This window comes from Mytilus galloprovincialis, chromosome 6 (assembly GCF_965363235.1).
Source record: "Mytilus galloprovincialis chromosome 6, xbMytGall1.hap1.1, whole genome shotgun sequence".
NCBI lineage: Eukaryota > Metazoa > Mollusca > Bivalvia > Mytilida > Mytilidae > Mytilus > Mytilus galloprovincialis.
This window is the reverse complement of record NC_134843.1, coordinates 41084080-41096991: the sequence shown is the minus strand read 5'-3', so window position 1 is coordinate 41096991 and position 12912 is coordinate 41084080. Positions and strand designations below refer to the sequence as shown.

General features: G+C 30.2%; 1 protein-coding gene across 5 annotated transcripts in view; it reads left to right on the top strand.

Annotated features, from left to right (window-relative positions):
• Positions 1–12912, top strand: part of LOC143079585 (E3 ubiquitin-protein ligase CBL-B-like) — a 41011-nt gene that overhangs the window by 14118 nt on the left and 13981 nt on the right. For 3 of the 5 annotated variants that reach the window (XM_076255000.1, XM_076255001.1, XM_076254998.1), the window contains exons 4-8: positions 1577–1714; positions 3089–3308; positions 6186–6323; positions 11062–11198; positions 11583–11597. In XM_076255000.1, the coding sequence (XP_076111115.1) occupies positions 1577–1714; positions 3089–3308; positions 6186–6323; positions 11062–11198; positions 11583–11597 (648 nt within the window). The remainder of the gene's footprint in view (positions 1–1576; positions 1715–3088; positions 3309–6185; positions 6324–11061; positions 11199–11582; positions 11598–12912) is intronic. The other 2 variants (XM_076254999.1, XM_076255002.1) reach the window with 1 other exon arrangement.

The following is a 12912-nucleotide window of genomic DNA, read 5'->3' as shown; positions in this document are numbered from 1 at the left end:
TATTTCAATAAATTTAGAAAATATGTACATTGCAATGTTTGCATAGGTTTTTGATTAAACATAAATGCTGTCTCCAATTGGTTGGGCATTTTTGATAGTAAAACTGGGATACATATTATTAAAAGAAGTCATATTTCAAAATGAATGTATATTAAAATATTTGAAGCAGTTGCTTAATGAATTCACATTATGAGTGGGTGAAATATTTGCAACTGTTTTGTAAGCAAGCAATAATATACTTTTGTCAGCCAAGCTTTGGCAAATTGAAATCCAACATACATGACATAAAGCAATCAAGGGTTTTTTGCTGGTCTCCTTGATATTCCTTTCCTATTTTCATGACATCTTGCTACATATACTATTACTAAATAATCATATGTGATTTGCTTATAAAATTGCAATATGTTTCAGTAGAATTTAAAAAAAAAACCCATTCTATTCATTAAAAGAGATCCTTTTGGTAGGTAAAGTTTCAGTACAAACTAAATACAAGTCAGATCACCTTATCATAATCAGTTGTATTTGTATATGTTACAAATGCAGTTTCCATGGTTTGGTTAAGGTTGTCAAAATGATGTTTATATACCGGTATATGTGTGTGAAATTGCAAAGTCTGACTCAACTTTGTTCTTTATATATCCGGAAGCAACACCTGTTTGTAGTGTCTCTTAAAATTCCCCTATTTATTATAAGTTGAAATTATATATTCTTGTGATGGATTTTCTCAATTGTTACTACAAACATAGTTAGTTTCATTATTTTGCTTCCTCAAATTTAAGAAAAAAATAGGTTAATTTGACAAGAACTGTAAGAGCTAAACACTTCGGTGTAGTGAGTGTAATCAGATATGAATTTAAAATCTTCAGTTCATTTTATATCTTGCCAAAAATCATCCCGGTTTCCTGTGACTTATATTTGAACCTGAAACCTTGGTTGGTTGTCAACAATGTATTTGACAATATCAACTTTTACATCTATATATTACTTACTAACCCTCATGCCCCTCTGCTGTTTTTGCTAAATCTGTCGATTATTTTATTTTTTTTGAGGGGGAGGAGGGTAGTTTACAGTTTTGTCAGTTTCTATTAATTCACAGCCTTTCATAGTTGGATAAAATAAAAGATGTGGTATGATTACTAATGAGACAACTACCAGTACCCACTAGAGACCTAATGATGATGTTTAAAAAAAATAATAATAATTTTGTAGGCGAAGACAAAAAGAAAACATTAACATAAACTCATCACAGAAACCAGGATTACAAATGTGTACATCTGACATATTTTTGGTCTTCAAAAGACATCAGTGAAGCTCAAATCAAAATAGTTAAAAAGACCAAATAAAGTATGAAGTTGAAGACTTTGAGAACCTAAAATTCTGAAAGGTTTTGCCGAATACTGGTAAAAAAATCTTTTTCCTCTGGTTGAAATATACACGAATGATCCATTATAATCAGTACAAGTATATTTTTTACATACAAATAACAACATTTAATTATAACTTTGCCTGTTTGTATTTTAATAGTTATGTTCTGACTACATCTAATTATAACTTTGCCTGTTTTGTATTTTAACAGTTATGTGTTCAGATTAAGCTGTACCAGATTAGGACAGTGGGCTATAGGATATGTAACAGCAGAAGGTCAGATCCTACAGACGATACCACAGAATAAATCTCTTTGTCAGGCATTACTGGATGGCCAGAGAGAGGGATTGTAAGTTAAATAATATGGACCAGTCATGAATTGTTGTCAAACTATGAAATAGCATTTTAAATACATTTAAAACTATTTATAAGGAGATGTGATATGATTGCCAAAATTCAGAAATTATTGCGTGCATTTATTATTGCGATTTTGTCATTTCAGGCTAAATTGTGATTTTCATTTATTTGTGATATTTAGAAGTTCTGTTTAATTCATATAATTTCAAAATTATGAGTTATTGCAATTATAACCCTGTCTCATTTTTCACAATAATAAAAACATTGCAGAAATTTCTTTATTTACGATATTCACCAATGTTCAAATAAACTTAATGAAAGCAATAATATGCAGCCGTACGGCCTTCAAAATTAAGAAAAACCCATACTGTACTCTATAGTCGGCCCTAACATCAAAAATATGAAACAAGTATTGAGAATCAGCCTAATTTATAACAAAACAATTGTATGCATGTTAAAATCATGGAAAAAATTCAGATCATGTATTGGAATACATAAACGTAGTAATGTATTATTTATGTCTTTGTACCAAACTTCCTAGGTTATAGTCAAATAAAGAAAACAGCTAGTGTAACGGTTTTGAAAATTTATCACAATGAAGTTTAAAACATAGATGAATTTTGTCGACTTTTTAGACATTTTTTGTTGTTAAATAATAACATTCTTATTTTTACCAATCAACACATCACAGTGACACAGAAAATATCAATCATAAACAACAAAGACGAACATAAAAAATCACAGGGTGATAAAATGGAACATACTAAAATGTGTCTGTCATTTATTTGAAAAAGGTACTCTAAATCATAAAGAAGTGACTGTCTGCCATATTGAAAGTATTTAAATTTATTTATCGGACCACAGATGAATTATCACATTGTGATTGGTTAAATGCCGTCACGTGGTGACCCCCTATGAGACCGTATGGGGTTAGTAAGTTTCATATGGGGTTCATGACGCATTAATGGCGACGTCATCTATTAATGTTGTTGTGTTTCATTGTTTATTTTTCAACAAAACGCCGCAGAAAAAGTCCAGCGTCCGATAAATTCGTTATACGGTTAACTACTGACCCCCTACGGATCCATAGAGGGTGAATAAAATTCATAGGGGACTCGGCCTCAGGCCTCACCCCCTATGGATTTTACTAACCCTCTATGGATCCGTATGGGGTCAGTAGCGAACCATATAACTTATAATGTATGCCAGACTGCTACAATACACATCAATCTATACTAAATTTGGAAGAAGAAAAAAGTAGGAAATATATATGTCTTTTATACCAAATACTGTTAATTCCATTCTTTATATTAGACACAGTCCCAATTATATCATTAATGTAATTTCATAATTTGCTTTGTTTTAGTTTTAAATATCCAGATGGCAGAAGCATAAACCCCGACTTAAGTTATTTAGTTCAGGACTCACAGGAGGATCATATAAAAGTTACCCAGGAGCAGTACGAACTTTACTGTGAAATGGGATCAACGTTTCAGTTGTGTAAAATTTGTGCAGAAAATGACAAAGACATTAAGATTGAACCATGTGGTCATTTATTATGTACGCCGTGCTTAACACAATGGCAGGTAGGTCACAGAAGTTATTAAGAATAGAGGTGATTGTATCAGATAATTTTGTTTCACCTGCGACTTAAGTTACTGAAAGTGAAACAAAGGGATGCTAATCTGTCGGTGGAAGTGTCAAAGTTTTATATTTCAAAAAGTAGAAAACCTTGATGATTCATAAAAGGAATAGATGCCTTGTGTTAAAAGGTGATGTCTGTCTTATGTCCTTTGTCCTTGACCTCATTTTCATGGTTTAGGGACTGCTTAAAAAACTAGTTAAGATACCAAAATGAATACTGAAAAAAATGGTCCTGATTAGTTTTTTCTTAGTTTACAATGCTACTTCATGGATAAGTGATCGCCTTAAGTGTTTTGTGATTGGGTCTGTTTCTTAGATACATTGTACTAGTAGGTCAAGTGTGTTTGGTACATGGAATGACTATAAGGTTTTCATCTCATTCTAATGAAATATACACACACAAAGCATGCATAAATAAAGTTATTTAATTTTCATTATGTATTTAAAAGCCTTTTGATATCCACTTATGTAATACATTTGTAAACCTTGATAAGATAAACGAGGAAGTAAAATGTGACCTTTAATTTTTATTGACACTCAGGAAACCCAGCATTTAAATTGTAGGGTAAAACAAGTCCACTTTGTATTATGTAAACAATTGTTTTGTATTATGTACAAAATTGTATATGATGACAATCATTTATGGTGTATTGTGTGTTTTTCGTGACATATCTGTTTCTCGTATACTTTAAATAGAAGGTCAGCTATATTTAGCGTATGGCCTACATTTACATTGGTTTCTGTGTATTTGTCTTCGGGTTCTCTTTGTCTTTAAGGATTAAGAATTTCAGGGGAGGGAAGCTCCATTGAAAAGTTCTATAAAATAAACTGTTACGTTTAGGAATAAGAGGGAGGTTAGCTCTGTCGAAAGGTTCTTTGAATCAAACTGTAATGTTGAAGGATATAACTTGATGAACGTCAGATGGTTTACAGACAGTGGTTTTAGTCTACTGTTGCAAAATTCTGAACATAAATTGGGTAGATAGTTCTGAAACTCTTTACCAATTTGATTCCGGTTAACAATGTTGCCATTAAGTTACATATAAATTTGCATGATATGTATGACTTCAAATCGGTTTTATACATTCCCTTGTTTTTTTTTAAAGTTTGAGTTTAAAACAATTGAATAGATTTCAATGTGGAGAAGCACTATAAAAATTTCATGAGATTTTAAACAGGATAGGAAAGGAAAAATACACCTAGATGAGACAGCAACCAAATGACGAAAAAACTGAAAGACATTCAAGTCATATGAAACTCCAAATTAAAAAAATAAAAGACATTCAAGTCATATGAAACTCCAAATTAAAAAAATAAAAGACATTCAAGTCATATGAAACTCCAAATTAAAAAAATAAAAGACATTCAAGTCATATGAAACTCCAAATTAAAAAAATAAAAGAACATGTTTTATTTACTTTAATGGCTAAGTCTTATTCTAAAAGAGGAGAATGGGAAGATTTTTTTCGAAAAAAATCCTTTATATCATCTAAATTAAAATAAAAATGTAAGGATATTGAATTTTTGACTTCCCAGACTCTAATTCGTCTATATTTTCTCATATGCAGTAACCTACACTACCAGACCTCTTGTTATACCTGTCAATAATATGTTATAGTTGTTTATTAAATATAGAAAACGTGCATGCAATACTTAGTTGAGTATATATGCATTCCAGGGTTCTATAATTTCGATAACATTAAAATTTCAAGAAACTCATTTCGTAGGGGTTTAACAAATCAACACGCTACACAGTCTTCAACAATAGGCAATTTTCAAATTTGATCATTTCATAAAATTTCTTGTAATTTCACGTGTGAATTTCTCTTGTTTGATTTGTTTCCTTATTATGTATAGACAGACTGACTGTTTTCTGTAATTAAGATATAATCATTTCCTGCAGTTTGCTTGGAATTGGAATACAACTTAACATCTGTACCTATCTCCCTTTGTTTTCTCACTGTTATTTTTTACTAAAATTTATTGTGGATACGTTATTATTCATGGGAATTTTGTTTGCATTCTTTTCTTTTGCCAATCAACAACAAAATTAGCAAACAATTTTCAATAGACCATGTTTCAAAATTATAATGTTTACATCGTAAACATGGTAAAGAAAATTATGTTTCATTACAGCAACTAATATGATTTATTGTTATTTCAAGAATCTGCAATACAAAAATAATTTGTTTCTATTTCGAGAATCTGCAATACAAATATCATTCATTTGTTATTTTGAGACTCTTCAAATAGAATATAATTTGTTGTCATTTATAAGACTGCAATATATACCATACATTGATTAATATGATTTGTTGTTATTTCAAGACTATGCAATACAATACATTAATAACTATGCTGTGTTAACAATACATTAATTACTATGCTTTGTTAACAATACATTAATAACTATGCTTTGTTAACATTACATAAATTACTATGCTTTGTTAACATTGCATTAATTACTATCCTTTGTTAACAATACATTAATAACTATGCTTTGTTAACAATACATTAATAACTATGCTTTGTTAACATTACATTAATTACTATGCTTTGTTAACAATACATTAATAACTATGCTTTGTTAACATTACATTAATTACTATGCTTTGTTAACATTACATTAATTACTATGCTTTGTTAACAATACATTAATAACTATGCTTTGTTAACAATACATTAATTACAATGCTTTGTTAACATTACATTAATTACTATGCTTTGTTAACATTACATTAATTACTATTCTTTGTGAACATTACATTAATTACTATGCTTTGTTAACATTACATTAATTACTATGCTTGTTATTTCAGGACTCTGATGGTCAGGGATGTCCCTTCTGCAGGTGCGAAATCAAAGGTACAGAGCAGGTGATCGTTGATCCATTTAATCCACATCCACAGAAGCGGTCACACATGATGATAGTCACCCATGACGACGATGATGATGATGTAAGATTACATATATTGTAAATGCATTAAATTGAGTGTAAAAATAGCATTGAGTAATAACAAGAATGAAAATTACAGGTAGCAGTTTGCAGTGATGACGCTAATATTATTGCTGAGACTATGACTACACCTGCTATTTGTTTAGTAACAAAACTTTTTTTTACTAGCGTGGGCGCCTTTTATTAAATTAGTTGGAGATCACTGATAAATATAATTGTATGTCTTAATAGTGTGAGTTAAAAAAAATTATAAGCATGGCACTGAACTTTGGTTTGCATATGTAACATTTTGTGTTGTACTTTGTAGCTTTTATCATAATTTTGTTTGTAAAATTGTGTTGATTGTTTTGTTGTAGAAATTCTCACATTTTGTATTCCATCTGCATATAAAGGGGAGTTCACCTAATCAGTCCATAACCCTCCCATAAAATATGTACGGTAGACCTCAGTTTGGCTCTTAATAAAGTGCATTCTTGAAGCGTATGAGGCTTTCTAAGTGGTTCTTTGATAAGAAAATGAATATATCTCTCGGATTTTTATCCCTGTGCTTTGATGTACCTTAAGCAGATGACATATATATATCTTCTATATTTCTTATTTGATTATTTTATATTCAGCTTTTTTAGTGTTATACATATCATACAGTCAGTTCCACTTCCCCAATTTTTATCAACAACTTAATCTTGCAAACAAATTATTTCAAGTTTGTGAAATGCAGGTCATCATGATCAATGCTCTTCAACTAAGAACATTATTTGACCTTTTCAACATTTTTTGACTCCAACGTCACTGATGAGTCTTTTGAAGGTTAAATGTGCATCCAATTTTATATCCTGGTTTCTATGATAAGTTTATTTACTAGTGAATATAAATTCATACAGATCTTTCCTTATAACATTATGTGTATCCTTAAGTTCTTGAATAAATATTTATGTTAGAAAAGGTCGTTCATTAGAAAGTCAATAAACTAGGTGTTTGTTTGCAGGACCACCTAGCAACGAGTAGTGCACAGGCCCCTGTCGCAAGTAGTCCAGTATTGTCTGGTGCTGGTTCAGGGACTAATAGTCCACAGGCCTCTGGTTTAAGCCCTACAAATGCTAGTGGAGGGTTTAACCCTACACTTGGGGTTTGTATTGCACTGATGCTCATAATGCATGTACAGAATAATCAAGAATAATCTAGAATAATCCAGAATAATCCAGAATAATCCAGATTTATAATCACGTATTACACTACATCTCAAGTGGGTTTTGCCATTTCCGCCTGCTTACTACAGACAGTGGACCTCTTATGCACATTTAAATTTTACATCGGATTTTTTAAGAAAAAAAGAAATAAAAGCTTCAATTGTTTTTCAAAAGTTATTTCATGTGTAGTTTTTTTAAATAAAAAAATGGGATGTTTAAATGTGGGACTATTTAAAAAATTTGGACCACTCTGGAATCTTATCCTACATTGACCTACTGTGGATACGTTATAATTTGTGTGATACCATCAATTTTAATGGATTTTATGGGTATAGATAAACCATGAATTTCAATGGTCAACAAAGTCCAAATGTTCTAGAGGCTTGTTTGTTATATATACCATGATATCAAATATCCAGGGATAAAAAATTCTAATTCCACAAAAATTGGTATAAACGAAAATACTGTAAATTCAGAAATAATAGGTTTTTATTATTACGAAAAATGCGACTGAGTTGTAAACGCAATAATTTAAACTCGCATTGTGAAATAATTTATATGAATTTAACAGGATTTTTCTCAAAATAGTAAAAATTAAAATCGCATTTAAGTCTAAAATGACAAAATCGCAATAATAAATGTATGCAATAATTTCTGAATTTACAGTAGATGAATCCCTAAAAATTGGTATAATCGAAAATAGATAAATCCACGAAAATTGGTATAAATGAAAATAGATAAATCCATGAAAATTGGTATAAACGAAAATAGATAAATCCACGAAAATTGGTATAAACGAAAATAGATAAATCCACGAAAATTGGTATAAACGAAAATAGATAAATCCACGATTATTGGTAAAACGAAAATAGATAAATCCCCGAAAATTGGTATAAACAAAAATAGATAAATCCACGAAAATTGGTATAAACGAAAATAGATAAATCCTTGAAAATTGGTATAAACGAAAATAGATAAATCCACGAAAATTGGTATAAACGAAAATAGGCAAATCCACAGTATTGGAAATGGCAAAATCCACATGATACAGTAGTGTATAATTAATAATCTTAAATTGCTTACCTATACATGTACTACTAAAAATAATTTTCAACTTCTTAAAATAACTTCAATGAACTGAGGATAAGTTTTAACTGTTAAAAAAAGTTCAAGTTAATTTCATAATTCCTATATAAATACATCATTGGCCAAAATATTTAAGAAAGCAGAACTTATGAATGGTGGTAGTTGATTATCTTTTAAGACTATTTTGTGCATTTTTTTTTAACATAATCAGCTGCATGAAAAATGTCTATTCTTCTGAACTTTTGACCTTTCTGACCTTTTTTCTATGAAACATTTCCTTCACTCAGTCAAATTTTCTTTTGAATGTTTTTGTATTTTATTAATATTTTCATTCTATCCAAGTCTTGTTCTGTCTAGTAACTCATTCAAAATTTCAATTTCTTCAGAAACTGCTTTTATTGATAACTTTTAAAAAAACGGTATTATTCAGGACTTACAGAGAGAGCTTTGCTAGATTATAGATATATGCCTGGTAAATTTCTTTTGTAATGAATTGGAACTAATATTTATAGGGGCATTTGTACCATGTTTAGGAAGCATTTTTCGTAGAATTTCAACAAATGATATAATTTTCCTTTATATCATTTTCCATAACAAGGCAAAAAATAATTATTCATATAGAAAACCCATAAAACATATTTATAGAAACAAGCATTCTTTTCATATTGCAAAAAATTCAAATGGCCCAAAGTTATTTAATATAAACCTAGCATTTGTATAGTTCAAAGATTTCCTTAAAATGTATATGGTAACAAGCATGACTGGGACATCTACTTAGCTATGTTCTGCGAGAAGTATTTTTTACTTTATACAAGTATGTATGTACATGACTTGTATAAGGTCATGAGTATAAAGAAACTATTAGTTCAGTTTTGCATAATTTCTTTTATAGATTTGCTAGACATTTTTTTGCTATATTAAAGCACAGTTTAACACAGACTAAACACAGATTAAACTTTCAAATGCAGAAAAACTTTTATTTTAATCAATGACATTTATACAAGTAAGGAAACGATGAAATGTTTTGAGATTAGATTTGTTTCTTTTCCTCATTCTATTGTTGAGGGAGGGGGAGGGTTCTGTGAAACATAAACCATACCGGGTTCTCCACCCAAATTAGGAAGACCCATCTGAAATTGCATTCCATTGCATTGGTATATATCTTTAGATATTTGGTGGAAATATACATCAATAAACAAAATCTATCTACAAAAATATGTTTTTTCATCAAGCAAGGCTTAAAAGAGGGACGAAAGATACCAAAGGGACAGTCAAACTCATAAATCTAAAACAAACTGACAACGCCATGGCTAAAAATGAAAAAGACAAATTTAGGTCATTGACAATAAACAGCTACTAGTGTTATTTTAGATGTGCAAACAGTAATGTCAGAACATATAATAAAGCTGACAAAAGGTTGTGTTGAAGAATACAGCATAACATTTAAGTTTAACTTGCAATACAAATTCAGTCCAGCAGTTTTAATTTAAAAAGACCATGATAAATAAACAAAAAGGCATTACAAAACGGTAGCAGTTTATTATTAAAAACATCTTATTTTTACATAAAGAAAAATAATTTAATCTTTGAAAAACAAAATAAGATTATTTCACATACATATCATTTCTTTAGTATTACAGAAATATATATGTATATTGTAAATAATGTACTATAGTGATAATGTAAATAATACTATTAATACTATTAAGTCCAAATTTGATTTTCTACCACATAATTACTGAGCATTTTGAAATGCAGGATTAACATTTTTATTTCAGAATATCAACAAAATCTTTTTTAAACTGTTAACCAACTCTGACAGATTTTCACATGCTTCAGGTGACAGGAAATAACAATTTGTAAAACACTAGACACTTTGATAATTGTGTCATATTAAATGCAGGATGATCATATCTTCATCAGATATATTATACTTGTGCATGCATTTTTTATTTTTTGTTGAGAAAGCTCATATTTGAAGTTTGAAGATCACCTCATAATTTTAAAAATAATTTTTATCAACCAAAGTCAATTTAATGTAGATAATTTACAAGCATAATTTAATTGTCTTTCCTCTATCATTTCTGTTCAGATATGAAAATATAAAAAATACAGGTTCTGCAGACATTTTACTGTTTAAAGTATTTGAAAACTACAATTTTACAATATTACAACTTACTGAAATTTATAATGTTGAATTCAAACTTTAGAATTTCATGGTGTTACATTAGAACGGGTAGTTTAGTTTGTAATGGGCCAATAACAGGTGTTTTGTCGTTTTAAAGAACAAATGTATACCTTTTTACCCATGGAACAGAACACATAAACAAACTCTCCATTGGAAAAACACATTGCGTTTGAATTGAACCTGAGCCAAATTTATCTGAATGCAGGAAATGATATCTTGGCCTTAAATTATATTCTACACATAACACATTTTATTTATCATTTCTTCTTACATTTCAGATGAGATCATCACCTTTTGATTCTCCTGGAGTAGGGAAGAGAGACTTACCCCCACCCCCACCACCAGTGCCACCCAGACGTTCATCACCAGTTCCATCACCTGCAACTTCACCAACATCATCACCCAGACCACCATGGTAATGTTGGTGATATAATTGTGCATGGGTTCAAAATAGTGGCTAGAGGTCACAAATGAAATAGTAATGATTAATGAGAATAGGCAGCAGACAATATTAATGAGATTTAAGAATGGAGGAGAATGATAATTGAGAATGGAAAGGGATGATAATTAATGAGAATTGAGAATGGAAGCAGTCAATAATTAATGAGAATTGAGAATGGAAATAGACCATGATTAATGAGAATTGAGAATGGAAATAGACAATGATTAATGCAAATTAATTGATTTTGAAAATGGTTTTGCATAATTCAATGTGTCAAAATAAAAATAAAAAGGCTGGGTTATTTCACTGTTCATACCTTGAAACAAAAGTAAAACTACTGAATATATTATATTCCAGGCCTGAGCCACTCAGGTAATGTACTGTCTCTTTTTCTGAACTGTTAGCAGTCTGGACTTGCTTTCTCATCTCAAGTTTTTTTGTAGGCTGAATTCTTCATTCTAGGAATTTTTTCTTTTGCATATTATTTTTGTCCTGCAATTCACTCTTTATTAAGGTACAAAAAAGGTGTACAAATGATTTATTATGCCCCACCTACGATAGAATTCAAGAATGGTATTCTTTTTACTATGTTGGAGAGAGGTACAAAAGATACCAAAAGGATATAATCAAACACATCAGTTGAAAAATGAACTGACAACGCCATGGCAAAAAAGAAAACAAGAATGTGTCCCAAGTACACGGATGCCCCACTCACACTATCATTTTCTATGTTCAGTGGACCGTGAAATTAGGGTCAAAACTTTAATTTGGAATTAAAATTAGAAAGATCATATCATAGGGAACAGGTGTACTAAGTTTCAAGTTGATTAGACTTCAATTTCTTCAAAAACTACCTTGACCAAAAACTTTAACCTGAAGTGAACGGATGCATAGACGGACGAACGGAGGCACAGACCAGAAAACATAATGCCCCTCTACTATCGTAGGTGGGGCATAAAAAGATCAAAACACAAACATAAACAGCAGTACACAAAAAACAACATAGAAAACTAAAGACTGAGCAAAATGAACCCCATCAACAATGGGATGATCTTATATGATCCAAAAGGGTAAGCAGATTCTGCTCCACATGTGGCACCTGTGGTGTAACTCGTGCACACATACCTAGGTGAGCTGTCCGTTCAAGTTAGTGATTAGTTCATAATGTTCAGACATATCTCTGTATTATTCTTAAAGTTCTTAAAATGTTAATGTCATATTTCTTGCTTTTAGAAGCTGTTTGCTAGTTATTCATTACAAGATGATTTGATAATTTGATTTTGTTGGTTTAAGTATTTCCATGTTCATAGAAACTAAGGTGAGGGCGAAGATATTTGAAAACTGCTGTAGATTTAGAAAATTCTGTGAGGTTTATCATGTTTATAATATTGAGAAAATATGGGTTTATTACATTGGTTGCAATGAATTACATTGATTTCGCAGGGAAAGAAAAACCAATAATTTCACATGTGAAATAAATGTGATTATTTCACTCATCAGATATCTTTGTCAAGACATTGGCAATGTTGGATCAAATAAGTTCTGAATGTGTAAAAAAATATACAGTTCCTTGCATTTTCTACATCAATTTCACAATAAAAACTTTATGTCAATGTAATAAAAAAAAAACTAATAAAAAAATTCAAATATGTTAAAAGTATTCAATTTGTGACCAAACAACACTGAT